The sequence below is a fragment of the Cyanistes caeruleus genome, chromosome 27, assembly GCF_971803275.1.
Source record: "Cyanistes caeruleus chromosome 27, bCyaCae1.hap1.1, whole genome shotgun sequence".
In the NCBI taxonomy this organism is placed as follows: domain Eukaryota; kingdom Metazoa; phylum Chordata; class Aves; order Passeriformes; family Paridae; genus Cyanistes; species Cyanistes caeruleus.
This window is the reverse complement of record NC_141727.1, coordinates 5,138,326-5,159,743: the sequence shown is the minus strand read 5'-3', so window position 1 is coordinate 5,159,743 and position 21,418 is coordinate 5,138,326. Positions and strand designations below refer to the sequence as shown.

At 64.9% G+C, this 21,418-nt stretch overlaps 1 protein-coding gene across 1 annotated transcript; it reads right to left on the bottom strand.

The window, feature by feature from the left end:
- Positions 1–2,081: 2,081 nt before the first annotated feature.
- Positions 2,082–5,203, bottom strand: DLX4 (distal-less homeobox 4). Its single transcript, XM_086864414.1, has 3 exons — positions 4,942–5,203; positions 3,711–3,904; positions 2,082–2,405 (listed from the first exon to the last, which is right to left on the bottom strand). Exons 1-3 carry the CDS (start codon positions 5,201–5,203, stop codon positions 2,151–2,153), a joined length of 711 nt encoding a protein of 236 aa, XP_086720540.1. The 3' UTR covers positions 2,082–2,150.
- Between the last annotated feature and the right edge of the window lie 16,215 nt (positions 5,204–21,418).

Sequence of the window (21,418 nt, the reverse complement as noted above, 5' to 3'; positions counted from 1 at the left end):
CAGCATCCCTGTCCTGTCCTGGCACCAGCACATAACGACCTTCCCTCGCCATCCCAGTTATCCCAGTTATCCCAGTTATCCCAGTTATCCCAGTCACCCCTGACGGCAGCGGGGACAGCCCGGACAGCCCCGGGATGGTGGCACCGGGGTCCCAGCGGGGGGTGGCAGCTCCGGGGGTGACAATGTCAGGGGAGGTGACAGTGCCGGGGGTGACAGTGCCGGAGGTCACAGTACCAGGGGAGGTGGCAGCTCCTGCGGTGGCAGCTCCTGGGGTGACAGTGCCCGGGTCCCCCCGCTGTCACCGCGGGCCCAGCAGAGCCCTCCCAGCGCGCACCCGGCTCCTGCCCCGTTGCGACACCCGCAGCCCTTGCGTCACCCGGTGCCAGCCCCGGGAGCGGGGGCAGCGCCCGCCCACGGCCCGGCCTGGCAGCCCCAGCCCTGGAGCCGGGCCCGGCCCAGCCCTCGGCTCAGCCGGAGCCAGCCGGGGCCCGGGATGGGACAGCAGCGCTCCCTCGGGATGGCCCCGGCCCCAGCAGCCCGGGGATGCCCCGCTGGGGACAGGGAGGTGACACCGCGGCCCTGAATTTCAGCCTCAGGATGGGAAACTCTCCCCTTTTCCAGCCTTGGGCAAAGCGAATGCGCCCCCTGCCCTAAATCCTCGGTGGAGGGTGGGCTCCGTCCCTCCGGGAAAATCCCGCTGGGAGCATCCCCAGCACGGGCCATGGATCCCGGGGACAGGGGCCATTGTCCCCTGGGGACAGCTGGGGACCCCCACCCTGTGGGATCAGCACCCAAACCCCGCGGCTGAGGGATGGGAACCCCCAGGGTGGCCGGGAATGGGGACATGGGGTCCCCAGTGCCACCAGCCCCGGACAGGCCATTCCCAGCTGCCACCCGCAGCCAGGGAGGGGAACCTCGGCGGGATCGCGGAACGTCTGTGCAAGGGGGGCGCGGAGCCCCCTCTGCTGGGGGACCCCCGGGGGGCTGCGGGGACCCCCGCCGGTGAGAAACCGCGAGCAGGGGGAAATAACGCCACGGGAAGAAAGGGAAGTGACAAGGATGTATTTCCCAGCCGGGCACAAAGCCAAAGGTGCAGAGGGAAATCACCCCCTGCTCCCAAAACCCCTCCTCGCTCCCGGGCCGGGGTCCACAGGGCAGGGAGGGGGCTCAGCTGGGGTCCCCAGCCTGCCCCGTGTCCCCCTGCCCCCACTGCCACCCCTCCTGGGGGAGACATCTCCAACAGCTCCAAACTGCCCCAAATTCCCCTCGGGAGGGGCCGGGAGCCTCTCGCCAGCCCCGGCCCTGCAGTTCCTGTGATTCAGCCCCATTTCGGGCGGATGTTTGGGGGGGACACAGCCCCAGCCCCCGGCCCTGCACCCCCAGCCCCTCTGGGCTGTTTTCCCGGGAACTGGGAGAGCCTGAGGTTCTGCATGGAAGCGTCTCCCCCAAACCAGGGACACCCCAAAGGCACGGTGGGTGCGGAGCAGCAGAACCGATCAATGTTCAGTTCACAAAGGGGGCACAGCCAGTGACAGAAATTATAAATAAAGCCGGGCCGGGGGCTCCCCAGCCCCTCCTGGGGTCCCCCTGCTCCCGGCCATGAATGGGGGGATCCGAGTCCTGTCCCGCTGGGATGGCACACGGGGCGCGGGTCACTGCGGAGCGTGACAGAGCGGGACATCCCCGGGCTCCTGCAGATAGTTGTCACCTTCCTCCTCCTCCTCCTCTTCCTCCTCCTCCATTCGCTGGGCTCCCCCAGGGCTTCGCTGGGCTCCCAGTGCCCCGGGGGGCAGCGACAGTGTCCCCTTCAGTGTCCCTCGGTGTCCCTCGGTGTCCCTCAGTGTCTCTCAGTGTCTCTCGGTGTCCCTCGGTGTCCCTCAGTGTCTCTCCAAGTCCCTCAGTGTCCCTCGGTGTCCCTCAGTGTCTCTCCAAGTCCCTCGGTGTCCCTCGGTGTCCCTCGGTGTCCCTCGGTGTCCCTCAGTGTCTCTCCATGTCCCTCAGTGTCTCTCAGTGTCCCTCGGTGTCTCTCCATGTCCCTCAGTGTCTCTCCATGTCCCTCGCTGTCCCTCGCTGTCCCTCAGTGTCTCTCCATGTCCCTCGCTGTCGCTCGCTGTCCCCGCGGATGCGGCGGTGCCGGAGCGGTGCCGGTGTCACATCATGGGTGTCCTGGGGACTCCGTCCTGCGGGTGCGGCGGGTACCAGGCTGCGAAGGTGTTGATGTAAGCCCCGGGGGCCAGCGGGGGTCCCTTGCCGGGCCCGGGGAGGTCCCAGAGCGGGGGCAGGCCGGGGGAGCAGGGGGACAGCGCGGGGGTGCTGGCCGGGGGCTGCTCCCCGTCGGGGCCGCTCGGGCCCTGCTTCATGATCTTCTTGTACTTGGAGCGCTTGTTCTGGAACCAGATCTTCACCTGCGGGCAGAGAGAGGGGGTCAGGGGGGAGAAAGAAGAGCCCGACGCCCCCTAAACCCCCACCTTTAACAATTACAGCCCCCCCCCGAAGCCCCCCGACCCCATTCCTGAGGGGCTCTGGGAGCCCGACCCTTCACAAGGCACCCGAGGCTCCCCTTTGCGGCGGGGGGAGAGCACGGGGAGCCCGGAGAGCGAGGCGGAGTCCCCGGGAGTGTCCCCGGGAGTGTCCCCGGGAGTGTCCCCGGGCCCCCCCGGCCGTGGCAGCCCCCGCCGGGTGCCGGTGCCGGGGCTGGCCCGGGCTGCTCCCGCCGCTCTGGGGTGGTGGCCCCGCTCATTCCTCCCCGCGGTCCCCCCCGCGCTGCCGGCAGGTTCCCACTTGTCTCCTCTTCCCCGGCTTTATGAGCTCGCTTCGCCCCTGGCTCCGGGGCTGCACCGCTGCCGCCTGCCTGTCTCTCCCCATCGCCTTCAAAAACCCACTCGCCCCGTCCCGCGGCCCGGGGCCGCCCAGCGCCGGGCACGGCCGGGCCGCCAGCCAGGCTCCGGGGCTGGGAAAGTCCCGCTGCCGCTGGGAGGTGCGGGCAGGGGCGCCCCAAAGCCGAGCCCTGCGGGCCCACCGGCGCCAGCTCCCCCGCCGCGGCACGGCTCGGCTCGGCCAGCTTCCAACCGGGCACGGCCCGCAGCCCCAGCCGCCCCGGTGGGCACCGACAGCCCCGGTGGACACACAGACAGCCCCGGTGGGCACGGACAGAGCCGGTGTGGGCACACAGACAGCCCCGGTGGGCAAACGGACAGCCCCGGTGGGCACGGACAGAGCCGGTGGGCACGGACAGAGCCGGTGTGGACACACAGACAGCCCCGGTGGGCACGGACAGAGCCGGTGTGGGCACACAGACAGCCCCGGTGGGCACGGACAGAGCCGGTGGGCACGGACAGAGCCGGTGTGGGCACACAGACAGCCCCGGTGGGCACGGACAGCCCCGGTGGGGGCACACAGACAGCTCCGGTGGGCACGGACAGCCCCGGTGGACACACGGACAGCCCCGGTGGGGGCACTGACAGCCCCGGTGGGCACGGACAGCCCCGGTGGGCACGGACAGAGCCGGTGTGGGCACACAGACAGCCCCGGTGGGCACGGACAGAGCCGGTGGGCACGGACAGCCCCGGTGGACACACGGACAGCCCCGGTGGCTCTGTCCGGCCCCGGTGGACACACGGACAGCCCCGGTGGACACACGGACAGCCCCGGTGGACACACAGACAGCCCCGGTGGCTCTGTCCGGCCCCGCTGGCCCTCCCGGGCCGTACCTGGGTCTGGGTGAGCCCCAGCTGTGCCGCCAGCTCGGCGCGCTCGGGCAGTGCCAGGTACTGGGTCTGCTGGAAGCGCTGGTTCAGCGCCTGCAGCTGCACGCTCGAGTAGATGGTGCGGGGCTTGCGCAGCTTCTTGCCCTTCCTGGCGAGGCGCAGCTCCCCGTGGGGCACGGCCGGGGCCTTCTCGGGCGCTGGGGATGGGACAGGGGCCACAATCCATCAAACACAGCGAGAGGATAAAACATCACCCCAAAAACACCCCAAAAACACCCCAAACCCAGCCCAAACCCAGCCCAAACCCACCCCAACCCACCCAAACCCACCCAAACCCACCCCAAACCAGCCCAAACCAGCCCAAAAACACCCCAAACCCACCCCAACCCACCCAAACCCACCCAAACCCACCCCAAACCAGCCCAAAAACACCCCAAACCCACCCCAACCCACCCAAACCCACCCTAAACCCACCCCAAACCCACCCCAAACCCACCCCAAACCCACCCCAAACCCACCCAAACCCACCCCAAAGCATCCCCGCGGCCACCGGGGGTGTCTGTGGACGGGAGGGGGGTGAGTGGGGCGGGGGCTGCTTTTCTCTGGTGTTTGAAGCTCGGGTGAAGCAGAAGGGGAGGAGGAGGAGGGGGAAGGGGAGGACGGGAGCACTCAGCCAGTGTCACTGTCCCCCAGCACGTGGGACACGGGGCACGGCCTGCGCCCGGCCGGGGGGGCCAGGCAGAGCCCCCCGAGGGATGGAGCGGCCAGGATGGAGCCCCCTGCCCCAGCTGGGGGTCCCAGCACCCGCCTGGGGTCTGTCACCCGGCCAAGGCCGGGGCTCAGCCGGGCCCGGGACCCCCGGTGGGGACCGATCCCCTCCAGGCCGGCTCGGATCGCAGCTTCCTGCCTCAGATTTTGGGGAAAACGCTGGGGAACAGGGCAGGGAGCTGGGACGGGGCTGTGGGGAGAGGGGGGAGTGCCGGGGGGCACCTGGGGGTCTCAGGTTGGAGGGAACCGGCTCGTAGGGGCTGATGCTCCCCGTGCCCCCCGCTCCTCGAAGCCACCCACGTGTCCCCTGCGGCTCGGGGCGCTCTGGGAGCGGGGGGACACCACCCCCGGCACCCCCAGGACCCCGCAGCGAGCCCAGCCCAGCCCCGCCGCTGCCCCGGAGCGCTTCCGACGGCTCCGTCCCGGCTCTCCCGGGCTCTCCCCGCGCCCCCCGAGCCCCCCTTACCTGTGTGGTGCAGCCTGGCCCCGGGGGCCGGGGCGTGCGGGGCGCCGGGGGGCGGGTAGGGCAGGAAGGGACCCCCGTGGGGCGGCGGGGGGGCCCCGCCGGGGTAGGGGAAGTGGCCGGGCCGGCCGTAGGGGGAGAAGGGCGGGGGGTCGTGCTGGGGGAGGCCGTGCAGGGGGTAGTGCTGGGGGGGGCCGAGCTCCAGGAACGCGGCTTTGGAGGGGTCGGAGCCCAGCAGGGTCTCGGCCACCGAGCTCATGGTCATGGTCCGGCCGGGCCGGGCCGGGCAGTGCCCGCAGCCCCCGCGGCAGAGCCGAGCCGGGCCGGGCCGGGCCGAACCGAACCCAAGCGGACCGAGCCCAGCCGAGCCGAGCCCCCGCCGCCCCCCGACGGCTCCGGCTGCCGCGGCCCCGCGGCCGGGGATGCCCCGAACGCCCCGCCCCCGCCCCGCCCCCCGCAGTGACGTCACGGCTCGGGGCACCCCTTCACCCCGTGCCCACCCCCCCCCCGTGCGTGGGATCCCCTTGGAGCCATCCCCCACCTGTGGCACCGTGACCCCTCCCCGGGCTGGGGGGACACCCCGACCCCCCCCATGTCCTGGCGGTGACCCCCGGGGCGGGCAGGTGGCACTCGGGTCCCCCACGGGGGACAGGGGGACACGCGGGTCCCATCCCCGCGCTCTGGGGGCCGGGGGCACTCCCGGGGTGCCGGACGGGGCTGGGACCCCCGGTGGGGACAGCCTGTCCGGCCGCGTCCCCCGTGACCCCGGCGGGGCCTTGGGCCGGGGGCGTCCCCGCCGCCCCCCCAGGACACCACGGGGACGAACGGGCCCGGTGTGGGGACGAACCGGCCCGGTGTGGGGACGAACGGGCCCGGTGTGGGGACGAACCGGCCCGGTGTGGGGACAAACGGGCCCGGTGTGGGGACAAACGGGCCCGGTGTGGGGACAAACCGGCCCGGTGTGGGGACGAACGGGCCCGGTGTGGGGACAAACCGGCCCGGTGTGGGGACGAACGGGCCCGGTGTGGGGCCGGGAGCCGCTGGCAGCCCTTTGGGGACAGCCAGCGGAGCCTCGGTCGGGCTGGTGGCAGGGTCTGCGAGGCCTCGATGGCCTTGGGGACAGCCGGGAGGGGAGCGCTGTCCCCGCTGCCACCCCCGCTGCGGGCTGCGAGCGGTGACAGCGGCCGGGGGCGCGGGCAGGGAGCGCCCCCCGTCCCCACCCTCGCGTCCGGCCGGGTCCCAGCCGCGTTCCCTTGCGGCCCCCGGCTCTGAGTCACCCGAGCTCACCCACAAATGTCCCAGCCCCGGGACAGCCTCAGCCTCCCCTCCTGGGGAGGCACCTGGTGGCACCTGGGGACCATTCCGAGCACAGCCGGACCCCGGGCCTGTCCCCTCGGCGCTGTCCCCTCGGCGCTGTCCCCGGGCTGATCCCCCAGCGCCAGACCCAAATCCCACATCGGCCTTAAACTCGGGTGTGGGGCGAAGCCTCCGTGGGGGCCACAAAACTCCGGGGGCCAGCAGGGAAAGTTCCCGAACCCCACCCGGGCCGGAGCGGGGGCGAAGCCGCAGCGAGAGGAGAATTCCAGATGTTGGCAGCTGTGGCCGAGCCGCGTGCCCGGGGAGCCCGGCCCGGCCGCAGCGAGGGCGAGGAGCGAAGGGAAGCTCCCCTGATCTGCTTTTATCCCGCTCCTCACTTTCCCCGCCGTGACTCAGCCCCCACCGGCTGCGGGACGGGTGCCGGCTTGCCGGGATCAGCTCCCGCCGGCTCCGCTCCCTCCCGGGCTCCTCAGCCGGCTCCGGGGGTGCTGGGGCTGGGGGCGGCATCTCCCCCTCCCACGGCCACAGAGGGATCCGGCCGATGTCCCGTCCCATCCCAGCGAGAGAGCGGGGAGGGGTCCCCCCCATTTAGGGATCTCCAGGGGGGACCCACGAGAAGGGGCAGCCCAGGGGGAGCAGTGGGACAGTGGTGACACCATCCTCATCCTCATCATCCTCATCCTCTTCATCCTTCCTCATCCTCTTCATCCTCCTCATCCTCCTCATCCTCCTCATCCTCCTCATCCTCCTCATCCTCCTCATCCTCCTCATCCTCCTCATCCTCCTCATCCTCCTCATCCTCTTCATCCTCCTCATCCTCATCATCCTCCCTCATCCTCCTCATCCTCCTCATCCTCCCTCATCCTCCTCATCCTCCTCATCCTCCTCATCCTCATCATCCTCATCGGGGGTCTGAGGGTGCCAATCTCAGCCCCGTTCTGTGCCAAGGGTGGGCACAGGGACAGGGACAGGGACAGGGATGGGCACAAGGACAGGGACAGGGACAGGGAACAGGGACAGGGACAGGGACAGGGACAGGGACAGGGACAGGGTCAGGACAGGGTCAGGGACAGGGGACAGGGACAGGGACAGGGACAGGGAACAGGGACAGGGACAGGGAACAGGGACAGGGACAGGGACAGGGACAGGGACAGGACAGGGTCAGGGACAGGGGACAGGGACAGGGACAGGGACAGGGACAGGGACAGGGACAGGGACAGGGAACAGGGACAGGGACAGGGACAGGGACAGGGACAGGGACAGGGACAGGGACAGGGACAGGGACAGGGACAGGGACAGGGACAGGGACAGGGACAGGGACAGGGGACAAGGACAGGGACAGGGTCAGGGACAAGGACAGGGATGGGCACAAGGACAAGGACAGTGACAGTGACAGGGACAGCCCCGCCTGCTCCAAACCCCTTTGGGAGGGGATAAAACTCCGTCACCAGCCCTGGGGCAGTGCAGAGCCCCCGGCTGGCGCTGCTTTTGGGAGCGTTCCAGGCCAGCTGCGGGCACGGGGCACGGCCGAGCGCCGGTGCCAGCCCCGGCCGCTGTCAGCGGGGGCTGCCACGGACAGGACGGGGCTGTTGGAGCGCAGCTTGGGCTTGGAGCGGGGCCCCGCTGCCAAGACAAACACATCGACTCAACCCGTGTTAAATTAAAAAAATAAATCACGGCGGCGCTCGGAGGCAGCGCCGAGCCCCGGTGGCGGGGCCGGACGGTGCCGGCACACGCCGAGCCCCGGTGGCGGGGCCGGGAAGGCGCCGGGACCGGCGGGGATGAGGCGGATGGATGGAGCGGGGATGCTCCCGGGAGCCGCGGGACCCGATCCACCCGGGCCCAGCCGAGGCTCGGGGCTGCTGCCGGGGCTGATGAAAGCGCGAAGGATTAAAGGGAAAAGCAGGGATGGGCGAGCGAGGAGGGGGGGCCGGGAACGCGTGTGCCAGGTAACCAACCCCAAAGATCCCCCGAGATAAAGGGAGATCCCAACAGCTGTAATTAGGCTGGAGATAGAGCGGCGCGGGGAAAGCCTGGAGCCAGGAGCAGGAATTCTGGGTTAATGGCAGCCCAAGGAGAAGTTAATAACAAGCCCAGCGGAGTGGGAGCAGACAGCCTGGCGTCTGCCCTCCCACACGCCCGCGCTGCCACCGCCGAGCAGCCGCGCTATCTCCAGCCGGGAATGGTCCCGGGGCAGCCGGGGAGACGCTGCAGCACGAGCTGGGCTCCCCCCGCCGCCCCGGGCGGATTTTGGGGCGTCTCGGCACCGGGAAAAGCCTGGCCGGGGGAGCAGGGGGGTGCGGGGATGGTGGGGAGCATCCTCTGGGGTGCGGGGACACATCCCGGGAGGGGAGAGTGGCGCTGCCAGGGGCTGCTCCCGCCCCAGAGGGGAGCGGGGAGCCGCGGTTTGTCCCCCGGATGGTGCCAGACACCCCCAGAGCAGCCCGGGCCTGCTCCCCCTGCAGTGAATCACGTCCGGAGGTGACCTGATGGCTCAGGGGTGGCCCCAGGGGACACACGGACGTGGGAGGTGACAGCGATGTCACAGCAGGGGCCGGGCAGCTGCAGAGGGACACGAGGGAAAGCCAAGCCCGCGCTCATTTCCTCCCCAAACCCGTCCCCCTTTTTATTGTAAAAGCTCCGAAAAATCCGGGCTTTGAAATTTTCTGCCCCCCCCAAAAAAAAAAACCTCAAAAACAAAAATGTCTCGTGCCAGGTTCTGGAAGCTGGGTGGGTTTGGGAAGGTGACCCCCGGCTCCCCTGCGGATTTCCATCACCCAGAGGGGCTGCAGAGGGTGTGGGGCCATCAAATCCCCAGCCGGGGGTGCAAATCAGCATTTCCTCAGCACCACAAGCGCGGCCGGAGCCCCCCAGAGCAGCCGGGACCCCCCGCGCCCCCTCCCCGCTCGGAGCTGGGATAAACCCGCAGCGATCCCACCGAAATCCATCCCCATCCCCCTCCCGGAGCCCACATCTGGGCCCAGAACCTCCAAATATTTTCCAGGACGCCGATCTGGGTTTGATTTTCCCGGGGATCCGTGGCTGGAGAGCAAAGGCACCAAAGGGCCCTGGTGGGAAAAACAACAGGAGATGGCCCGGGAGGAAATTCCCTCCTGCATTTCCATCCCTGCTGGGATGGAGGGAGGAGCGGGGACAATTCCCCAATTCCCGTTTGGAGAGGAGCAAACCCGGACCCGCCTTTGCTGCCCCATAAATGCAGAAGGGACTGTTCTGTCATTCCAGGCCATTCCAGGCCATTCCAGGCCATTCCCAGCCATTCCCGGCCATTCCAGGCCATTCCCAGCCATTCCCGGCCATTCCCGGCCATTCCGGGCCATTCCCGGCCATTCCAGGCCATTCCAGGCCATTCCCAGCCATTCCCGGCCATTCCCCAGCCCCAGGAAACGCCTCCGAGTCCCTGATTTACCCTCGAGAGGCGGCAGCGGGGCAGATTCCCAAATCCCAGATCCCAAATCCCGAATCTCCATTCCCAAATCCCAAATCCCAAATCCCAAATCCCAAATCCCAGATCCCAGATCCCAAATTCCAAATCCCAAATCCCAGATCCCAGATCCCGAATCCCAGATCCCAAATCCCGAATCTCCATTCCCAAAGCCCAAATCCCAGATCCCAAATCCCGAATCCCAGACCCCAAATCCCGAATCTCCATTCCCAAATCCCAATTCCCAAATCCCAGACCCCAAATCCCGAATCTCCATTCCCAAATCCCAAATCCCAGACCCCAAATCCCGAATCCCAGACCCCAAATCCCGAATCTCCATTCCCAAATCCCAGATCCCAGACCCCAAATCCCAAATCCCAGACCCCAAATCCCAAATTCCAGACCCCAAATCCCAAATCCCAGACCCCAAATCCCAAATTCCAGACCCCAAATCCCGAATCTCCATTCCCAAATCCCAAATCCCGAATCTCCATTCCCAAATCCCAAATCCAGCCCCCCAGAGATCCCAAAGCCGGGACCCCCTCGTGCCCCCGGGTCCTGGCGAGGCTCAGCCCCGCTCGGTCCCCGCTGTCCCCAGCCAGGACCTGCGGCTTTGGGGAGATCCTAATCAGCGCCCCCACACTCTCGTTAATTAACAGAGGGACAATTAGCGGTGGAGGAAATTGTTCCTCTCCTCGTGCCGTTTCTGGTTTTTTTGGCTGGGTTTTTTTGTTGTTCTCCGCGGGTGCCGGGCGCGAGGAATTCCTGGAGCCTCTGGGGCCGAATTCCCGGGATCCAGCGGAGCTCCCCGCTCGGCTTCTCCCCGGCTGGAGGAGCCGGGGACTCCGCAGGAGCGGGGGAGGAGCAGCCGCCGCTCCGTTCCCGGATCCCGGGGGACGGGAGGGTCCCAGCGGTCACCCCGGACTGTCCCCTCCCCACAGGAGCGTCCGATCCCTGAAAATCCCGCACGGGAAAAGTCGGGAAAGCCACCTGTCCCCGCCGGGGGTGACAGGCGGGACCCGGCAGGGTGACACCGGCAGGGTTGGCAGGGTGACACCGGCAGGGTGACACAGGCAGGGTGACACCGGCAGGGTGACATCGGCAGGGTGACATCGGCAGGGTGACATCGGCAGGGTGACACAGGCAGGGTGACACCGGCAGTGTTGGCAGGGTGACACCGGCAGGGTGACACCGGCAGGGTGACAGCGGCAGGGTTGGCAGGGTGACAGCGGCAGGGTGACACCGGCAGGGTTGGCAGGGTGACACCAGCAGGGTGGCACCGGCAGGGTTGGCAGGGTGACACTGGCAGGGTGACAGCGGCAGGGTTGGCAGGGTGACACCGGCAGGGTGACACTGGCAGGGTGACAGCGGCAGGGTTGGCAGGGTGACACCGGCAGGGTGACATCGGCAGGGTGACACCGGCAGGGTGACACTGGCAGGGTGACACTGGCAGGGTGACAGCGGCAGGGTGACACCGGCAGGGTTGGCAGGGTGACACCGGCAGGGTGACACCGACAGGGTGACAGGCAGGACCCTGGCAGGGTGACATCGGCAGGGTGACACCGGCAGGGTTGGCAGGGTGACAGCGGCAGGGTGACACAGGCAGAGTGACACCGGCAGGGTGACAGCGGCAGGGTTGGCAGGGTGACACCGGCAGGGTGACACCGGCAGGGTGACACCGGCAGGGTTGGCAGGGTGACAGCGGCAGGGTGACACCGGCAGGGTTGGCAGGGTGACACCGGCAGGGTGACACCGACAGGGTGACAGGCAGGACCCTGGCAGGGTGACATCGGCAGGGTGACATCGGCAGGGTGACAGCGGCAGGGTGACACCGGCAGGGTTGGCAGGGTGACAGCGGCAGGGTGACACCGGCAGGGTGACAGCGGCAGGGTGACACCGGCAGAGTTGGCAGGGTGACACCGGCAGGGTGACACCGGCAGGGTGACACCGGCAGGGTGGCAGCGGGAGCTCGCAGTGACACCCCACACTCAGGTGGCCCCGCAGCCGGGTGACAGCCGTGTCCCCTCCCCAGAGGCTCCGAGCGCGTCCCCGCAGAGCCGGAGGCCCCGGGGCCAGCCCGGGCCGGTCGGGGCAGTGTCACCTCCCGTGTCACCTCCCGTGTCACCTGCCGTGTCCCCGCCGCGGCTCGCAGGGGCTCATTAGTGGCGGTGACAATCCCGGCAGCGCGCGCCCGGCATTTCCATCCCGGGGGAGCTCGGGAGGGAGGGAGGGAGGAGGGAAGGAGAGGGAGGGACCAGCGGAGACGGTGAATGTATAATTAAGGTGCCAATTAAGAGGCGCCCAGGAGTCTCCCGGGGACCGGGGCGGGCGCAGTCGCTGCCACCCCGACGGCTCCTGGGTGCCAAAGTCCCCCCGGGCACGGCCGGGAGGGCTCGGGGGAATTGCCCCGAGGGATGCGACATCATCAGGGGCGCTGTGGCACCGGGCCACCCCTCCCAAAGCCAGGCAGGATCATCCTGTCCCGTCCCTGCGTGACCCATCCCCAAAATCCACCCGGGGTGGCTTTTCCTGTCCCTGGGAGCATCCCTATGGCACAGGCGACACACGAACCCCGCCGCTGCCACCCGCCACCCTCACCCCGGCCAAAAATCCCAGGCTGAGGCCAAAGATGCCAGGTTTGGAGGCAAATCCCACCGCTCCTCACCGCCCCCCGAATTCCAGCTGCCCCGCAGGTGCCTTTTCCACTCAACACCCCCCGCCCCTCCCGCTCTTCCCAGCTCCGAATCCTTTGTGCTTCAGCGGGCGCTGAATGGGGCTGGAATTCCTTAATCCACCCTCGGAGGAGCCTCGGGGTAACCCGACCCCGCCGGGCACAAAGCCGGGAAGCGGCCCGGGGATGGGGTCGGGTCCCTGTGAACGGCCCGGGGATGGGGTCGGGTCCCTTTGAGCGGCCCGGGGATGGGGTCGGGTCCCTTTGAGCGGCCCGGGGATGGGGTCGGGTCCCTTTGAGCCGCCTGGGGATGGGGTCGGGTCCCTTTGAGCGGCCCGGGGATGGGGTCGGGTCCCTGTGAACGGCCCGGGGATGGGGTCGGGTCCCTGTGAACGACCCGGGGATGGGGTCGGGTCCCTGTGAGCGGCCCGGGGATGGGGTCGGGTCCCTTTGAGCGGCCCGGGGATGGGGTCGGGTCCCTGTGAACGGCCCGGGGATGGGGTCGGGTCCCTTTGAGCGGCCCGGGGATGGGGTCGGGTCCCTTTGAGCGGCCCGGGGATGGGGTCGGGTCCCTTTGAGCGGCCCGGGGATGGGGTCGGGTCCCTGTGAGCGGCCCGGGGATGGGGTCGGGTCCCTGTGAGCGGCCCGGGGATGGGGTCGGGTCCCTTTGAGCGGCCCCGGCCGAGCTTTGGTCTCCTTTGGGAAATCGCACCTGGACCCTCCAGGGCTCCCGTTTCATCCCGTTTTGTTCCCGTGCCGTGGGTTTGGGTCCGGGGGGCGGGGGGGTCCGCAGGGGTTTGGGCTGGGTTTGGAACGGGGGTGACCCCGCAGCGGTGCCAGAACATTCCGCTCACCCAGGGCGGGATGTCCCCTCGCCCTGTCCCTCTGGCTGAGCTCAGCTCCAGCTGCGGCCGCGGGAGGACCCAGCGCCCTCTCTCCATCTTTTCCATTCGCTTTCCATCTTTTCCATTGGCTCCGCTTTTCCCCCCGAATCCTCCCCGTGAGTAATCGGGAGCGGCCGCTCCGGGCGCTGCCAGCGGCTCCGGGGCCACCCGGGGCCACCCAGGGCCACCCTGGGCAGCAGCAGCAGCAGCAGGAGGAGGAGGAAGAGGAGGAGGAGGAAGGATTCTCTCTTTTTCCGTCGCTCTCTGCCCATGGAAAAAGTTCTCCATCTTTTTTATGTTTTTATTTGCAAGCGCCGAGAGGCCCCGGAGGAGCAGCAGCTCCTGATCCCTGCCAGGACCTGGGGCAGGTCCCGCGCAGCCCCCAGGGCTCGGGGACAGCAGGGACAGCCCCCAGGGCTCGGGGACAGCAGGGACAGCCCCTCCCGGCCGTGCCGAGCCCCCCGAGCAGCCCCGGGCCGGGGCAGGACCCTCCCCGCAGCCCCGGGGGCGGAAGGCGGAGCTCGGCTCACACCGGGGCCACCTCAGCTGCCAGGGCTTGGTCACCGGGTGCCACCGGGCCGATGGGACCTGACAGGCCGGATTCCTGCCAGGACATCTCCCCTGCCGGGGCTGGAGATCAAAGGCGATGGGACAGGCCCGGCCCCGAGCCGCTCCTGTCCCGGTTCCGCCGGGAATGCCGTGGGGATGCAGCCCCCTCTGCATCCCCTCTCCTGTCCTCCCGAGCCAGCCCGGCCTCTCCCGATGTCCCCAGAGGAAAATTCCCGCTGCAAAGCTCGCTCTGGGAGGAGCGGGGTCGTTCCCAGCCCGTCCCGGCCCTCTCCCCGCTGCACCCGCGGCATCGGAGCCATCCCTAAAGGAGATTCCTGCAGGATCCGCTCGGGTGGGGGCTCTTCCCCATCCCGGTGGGAATTGTGCTTTGCCGCGAGCCGCGTTTCGTCCTTTCCTGGCCCAGGAGAGCGAACCCAGGGTTACCGCAGGGGATCTCAGTGAGGAGAGGAACCATCCCAGGGTGACCTGGGGTTCCCCCGGCTCCTGACCCTGAAGGAAGTGGTTTGGGGATTTCAGGAATAACTCCTGCCTGGCCATTCCCAGCCAGGTGTAGGGATTTCCCCTGTGCTCAACACCTTTATCTTTTTCCCACTTCCCATTCTGGATTCCCGCTCTTCCCACCATCCCAAAGCCTCTCCAAATTTTCGCTCTTCCTGCTGAGCCATTGGCAGCTCCAGAGCCTGCGGGACGAGTCCTGCGCCGCTTCCACTCTGATGGAGAGGCCGGGATTGACCCTTCCCGTCTCCTTCTGGGAGTTTTCCAGCTCGCCTGCATCCCGTCCCCGATCCCAGCCCACATCCCGGGCCCGCATTCCTCACGCCCGAGTCACCTGCTCCGGCAGGTGCCGGCTCCATCCCGGTTTCTCCCTGGAAAACACCCACAGGAAGGCGGCGCCTGCCCCTTCCCCGTCCCCTCCCATTCCCCAGGAGCCGGGAGAGGCCTCGCTCCGGGCCGGGCTGTGGGAGCGGATGCAATTCCCGGGATCTTTATCTCCCCCAGGGAGAGAGGAAGTGCAGGAGATTGGAATCTAGAGCTGGAAATGGGCTCGGGATCAGGATCATCCCACACGGCCTCGCCTGCCAGGATCTCTCCTGGCCCTGCCTGGAGGTGCCAGGAGTCCTGGAATCGTGGAGTCGGAGAAGCCGGGAATGGTTTGGGTTGGAAGGACCCAAAATCCCATCCAGCTCCCCCCTGTCGTGACAGGGAATCCTCCCGCGATCCCGGGCTGCTCCCAGCCTGGCCTGGGACATTTCCAGGGATCCGGGAATGCCATCCCAGCCCTCCCCACCCTCCCAGGGAGCGATTCCTTCCCAAGATCCCATCCAGCGCTGCCCTCTGGCACTGGCAGCCATTCCCTGTGTCCTGGCCCTCCATCCCTTGTCCCCAGCCCCTCTCCAGCTCTCCTGGAGCCCCTTCGGGCCCTGGAGGGGCTCTGAGCTCTCCCTGGATCCTTCCCTTCTCCAGGTGAACATTCCCAGCTCTCCCAGCCTGGCTCCACATCCACCCCCAGCTCTCTCTGTCGCTGTTTGTCACCCCCGGCCGTGTCCCCAGAGCCCCCGAGCTGGGAATGTCCCATCCCCGGGGACCGGCCCCGCATTCCCGGGCGGGGGAGGGCCGGGAGCAGCCCCGGGCCGAGCGGTGATTAACGCCGGGAGCTGCCCGGGGAGCGCAGGGAAGCTCCCGGAGCCTTTGAAGTGCGGCTTGGGCAGCGCTGGAGCCCCAGAGCCGCGCCGGGACCCGAGCGGGAACAGGGGAGGGAGGAAAAGTGGGAAGAGCCTCAACCTGAGCATTCCCGGCATTGTCCAACTCGTCCCGAGGGACTCGGAGCGACGCCTCCGGTGGAGAGCTGGGTAATGAAACCAGGGATGCTGCAGAAATTTAATTAAAAAATTAAAAAAAAAAAAAAAAAGCAAAGAAAAAGCCGGCGAGAAGAAAGGCTCGGGAAAGGAACATCCCAGGAAAGTTCCCCCGGGATTTGGGATGTGCTCCAGGCACGGCTGGCTGGGCAGGGCCGCGTTCCCTCCGCTCCTCCTGGGGCTGGGGAGAGGCTCCTGGAGAGGGGCACCCGAGGGACGAGGGGGATCCCATCCCCAGGGATTTGGGGGATACGGGAGCGGGGATCGGATCCCGACGCTGCCGGGGCCGAGGGAAGGAGCAGGGGATGGGGCTGGCAGGAGGAATTCAGATATCCCAAACTAAATCCATGGGGTGGGATAAATCCATGGGATGGGATAAATCCATGGGGTGGGGTGGGATAAATCCATGGGGTGGGATGGGATAAATCCATGGGGTGGGATAAATCCATGGGGTGGGATAAATCCATGGGATGGGATAAATCCATGGGGTGGGATGGGATAAATCCATGGGGTGGGATAAATCCATGGGGTGGGATAAATCCATGGGGTGGGATGGGATAAATCCATGGGATGGGATAAATCCATGGGATGGGATGGGATAAATCCATGGGGTGGGATGGGATAAATCCATGGGGTGGGATAAATCCATGGGGTGGGATGGGATAAATCCATGGGATGGGATAAATCCATGGGGTGGGATAAATCCATGGGGTGGGATGGGATAAATCCATGGGGTGGGATGGGATAAATCCATGGGGTGGGATAAATCCATGGGGTGGGATAAATCCATGGGATGGGATAAATCCATGGGATGGGATAAATCCATGGGATGGGATGGGATAAATCCATGGGGTGGGATAAATCCATGGGGTGGGATAAATCCATGGGGTGGGATAAATCCATGGGATGGGATAAATCCATGGGGTGGGATAAATCCATGGGATGGGATGGGATAAATCCATGGGATGGGATAAATCCATGGGGTGGGATAAATCCATGGGGTGGGATGGGATAAATCCATGGGATGGGATAAATCCATGGGATGGGATGGGATAAATCCATGGGATGGGATGGGATAAATCCATGGGATGGGATAAATCCATGGGGTGGGATAAATCCATGGGGTGGGATAAATCCATGGGATGGGATAAATCCATGGGATGGGATGGGATAAATCCATGGGATGGGATGGGATAAATCCATGGGGTGGGATAAATCCATGGGATGGGATAAATCCATGGGGTGGGGTGGGATAAATCCATGGGATGGGATAAATCCATGGGGTGGGATAAATCCATGGGGTGGGATAAATCCATGGGGTGGGATGGGATAAATCCATGGGATGGGATAAATCCATGGGATGGGATAAATCCATGGGGTGGGGTGGGATAAATCCATGGGGTGGGATAAATCCATGGGGTGGGATGGGATAAATCCATGGGATGGGATGGGATGAATCCCACCATAAATGGGTGGGATGAGGGATGTGGCTGGAAGCCTGCAGGGACTCGGCTCACCCCTCGTGCCCATTGTCCCTTTTCCCAGCCCAGCGCTGCTTTCCCAGGCTCCCGTCCCCGGATCCTCCGAGGATTTGGGGTGATTGGAGCCGAAGGGTTTCCTGTTGGCTCCCTTTGCTGTGGTCGGATTTAATTTGCTTACAAATGTTTGTCCCAACAGGAGAAATCCCGGGAAAACACGGACAGACTTCAGCTCGTGCTGGAAAAACTCCATGCAGGGCTCCTGGAGCATCCCGGGATTTCTCCAGAGGGTGGGATCCGCTCTTCCCCTGCAGGGGAGGGGTTCACCGGCGGCACAAATTCGGGAAAACCAATTCCCACACCTTTCCCAGCGCTCCGAGCCCGTGCCCAGCTCCAGGCCGGAGCCTTCGTGGTTCCACAAAGCCTCGATCTCCTCCCGGCTTGAGAAGCGCTCCCGGTTTTCCTGCGGGATGCAGGGAATGCTCCAGAGCGCCGTGAGAAAGCCGCTCCCTGCGCTCCTGCCTGGCCCCCAGCGCCGGGAGCTGCGATGGGAGCGCTGGAAACTTCCCCAGATCCCCGTCCCAAACTCTGCCCGCTCCACAGGAGCTTCGGGATGATCCCGTGGGCGTTTGGATGGGGGCTCTTCCCTCCTGGAACGGCGGAGGGGATGGAGCAGGATCCCCAAGGACTGGGGGGCAGAGATCCCCGGGATCTGGAGCAGGATCCCAAGGGATCTGGAACAGGATCCCAGGGGATTTGGGCTGCAGAGATCCCAGGGATTTGGAGCAGGATCCCAGGGGATCTGGAGCAAGATCCCAGGGGATCTGGAACAGGATCCCAAGGGATTTGGAGCAGGATCCCAGGGGATTTGGGCTGCAGAGATCCCAGGGATCTGGAGCAGGATCCCAGGGGATCTGGAACAGGATCCCAAGGGATTTGGAGCAGGATCCCCGGGATCTGGAGCAGGATCCCAGGGGATCTGGAACAGGATCCCAAGGGATCTGGAGCAGGATCCCAGGGGATCTGGAACAGGATCCCAAGGGATTTGGAGCAGGATCCCAGGGGATCTGGAACAGGATCCCAGGGGATCTGGAACAGGATCCCAGGGGATTTGGGCTGCAGAGATCTCCAGGATTGTCCCCCGGGAGCAGCCAGGCCCGGTTTGGTTCAGCTGCCGCCTCCCCGCAGCTCCCAATCCATTCCCTCGTCCCGTTCTCCTCTCTCCTTTCCCCGTCTCCATTCCCTGCCCCGCGGGATCTGCCGGGAGAGCTCCTGGGATCGCTGGATCAAGTTGGACCTGAGCGCTTCCCGCACGGCTCAGGGGATCCCGTCCCTCCTTCCCGGGCTCTGGGACCTCTCCCCTCCCCAGAGCCCGGGGATTTGGTCAGGGATTCACCCCTGGATTGGGAAGGAAACCGGGAGAGAGCTCGGGGGACACCGAGGGTCTCCCGTCCCACAGCTCCGGTCACCTCCGGGAGCTGCCGGGGCCGCGGCACCGGGAGGAGCCAAAGCCCTCCCGGGAGGCTCCCGGAGCTCATTCCATGCAGGAATTCCAGCATCCCGCCTTTATGTAACACCAGGGCCGGGTTCATGGATTTATCACGGCCCGGTGGTTCCGAGCTCCAGCAGCTCCCTCTGCGGGCTGGGAGCACCGGGAGGTGACTCAGGCTTTGGGATTGCTGCTCCTCTCGCATGGGCTGGGATCCTTCCTGTCCCCTGGTTTGGGATTGTTCCTGTCCCCCGGTTTGGGATTGTTCCTGTCCCCCGGTTTGGGATTGTTCCTGTCCCCCGGTTTGGGATCATTCCTGTCCCCAGGTTTGGGATCATTCCTGTCCCCTGGTTTGGGATCATTCCTGTCCCCGGTTTGGGATTGTTCCTGTCCCTGGTTTGGGATCATTCCTGTCCCCGGTTTGGGATTGTTCCTGTCCCCTGGTTTGGGATTGTTCCTGTCCCCAGGTTTGGGATTGTTCCTGTCCCCTGGTTTGGGATTGTTCCTGTCCCCTGGTTTGGGATTGTTCCTGTCCCCCGGTTTGGGATTGTCCCTGTCCCCTGGTTTGGGATTGTTCCTGTCCCTGGTTTGGGATTGTTCCTGTCCCTGGTTTGGGATTGTTCCTGTCCCCGGTTTGGGATCATTCCCGCTCCTCCCGTGGTCCCTGCTGTCCATCCCCATCCCTCGGCGCTCGCTGTAGGACAAACCCTGGCCCCAAATCCCTGCAGGGTCGGTCCCTGCGTGGATCCAACCCCAAAAACCTCAGGCGGTGACGCCGCCCCCGAAGCCGAGGGACATCCACGCTCCTGGAATTTCTCATCCACAACAACAACGCGTCACGGGAGCGGGAGCAGCGCCGGGAGAGGCGGCTCTGCCTCGGCCCAGGAGCCCCGGGCCAGGGCGGGGCGGCTCCAGGCTCCGGCCCCGCTTTCCTGTTTGCGCTGCCCGCAGCTCCCGCACCCCTGGAACCGGCAGGGACCGTCCCGGCTCCGCCTGTGCTTGGGAACGGCTTCCCTGGATACGGCGGGATCAAAGGGAGCCGGCCCGGGAGGAATCCCGAGGATGCGGCCCGGCCCGGTTCTGCTGGAGAGCGCTTCCCTCGGCTCCGGAAAACAGGGAATGCCTTGGGATCGGGGCATCCTAAAGCTCCTCCAATCCCACCGAACCAGGCTGCTCCAAGGCCTGTCCAGCCTGGCCTGGGACAGATCCAATCACAAAAATATCCTCAACTGGCGATCCCAAAAATCACAAAAATGTCCTCAACTGGTGATCCCAAAAATCACCCATCACAAAAATATCCTCAATTGGCGATCCCAAAAATCACCCATCACAAAAATATCCTCAATTGGCGATCCCCAAAATCACAAAAATATCCTCAACCGGCGATCCCAAAAATCACCCGTCACAAAAATATCCTCAACCGGCGATCCCAAAAATCACAAAAATGTCCTCAACCAGCGATCCCAAAAATCACCCGTCACAAAAATATCCTCAACCGGCGATCCCAAAAATCACCCGTCACAAAAATATCCTCAACCGGCGATCCCAAAAATCACCCATCACAAAAATATCCTCAACTGGTGCTCCCAAAAATCACCCATCACAAAAATATCCTCAACTGGCGATCCCAAAAATCACCCATCATCAACCGGCGATCCCAAAAATCACCCATCACAAAAATATCCTCAACTGGCGATCCCAAAAATCACAAAAATATCCTCAACCGGCGATCCCAAAAATCACCCATCACAAAAATATCCTCAACTGGTGATCCCAAAAATCACAAAAATGTCCTCAACCGGTGATCCCAAAAATCACCCATCATCAACCGGCGATCCCAAAAATCACCCATCACAAAAATATCCTCAATTGGCGATCCCAAAAATCACCCGTCATCAACCGGCGATCCCAAAAATCACCCATCACAAAAATATCCTCAACCGATGCTCCCAAAAATCACAAAAATATCCTCAACTGGTGATCCCAAAAATCACCCATCACAAAAATATCCTCAACCGGCGATCCCAAAAAAGCAAAATCCCGGGAATTCTGCGGTGCCTGGAGCAGGGAATGCCCCAGCCCTGGCTGTCCCCTCGGCCTTTTCCAGGAGAGCGGGAGCTGGAGGCAGCAGGAGCTGGATTTGTCTTTGTTTGCCCTGGGATAAATCCTGGAATTGCTGGGATCGGAAGGGATTTTAAAGCTCATCTCATCCCGCAGGGGACGCCCCGTGGAGCCCACGAGGAACAAATCCACGTGGATAAATCCCGTGTGGATAAACCCTGTGTGGATAAATCCTGGATGGATAAATTCCACATGGATAAATCCTGCATGGATAAATCCCGTGTGGATAAATCCTGCGTGGATAAATCCTGCATGGATAAATCCTGTGTGGATAAATTCCACATGGATAAACCCCGTGTGGATAAATCCCATGTGGATAAATCCTGCATGGATAAATCCTGCATGGATAAATCCCGTGTGGATAAATCCCGTGTGGATAAATCCCGTGTGGATAAATCCTGTGTGGATAAATCCCGTGTGGATAAATTCCACATGGATAAACCCCGTGTGGATAAATCCCGTGTGGATAAATCCTGCGTGGATAAATCCTGGATGGATAAATTCCACATGGATAAATTCCACATGGATAAATCCTGCGTGGATAAATCCCGTGTGGATAAATCCTGCATGGATAAATCCTGTGTGGATAAATCCCGTGTGGATAAATCCTGTGTGGATAAATCCTGCATGGATAAATCCTGCGTGGATAAAT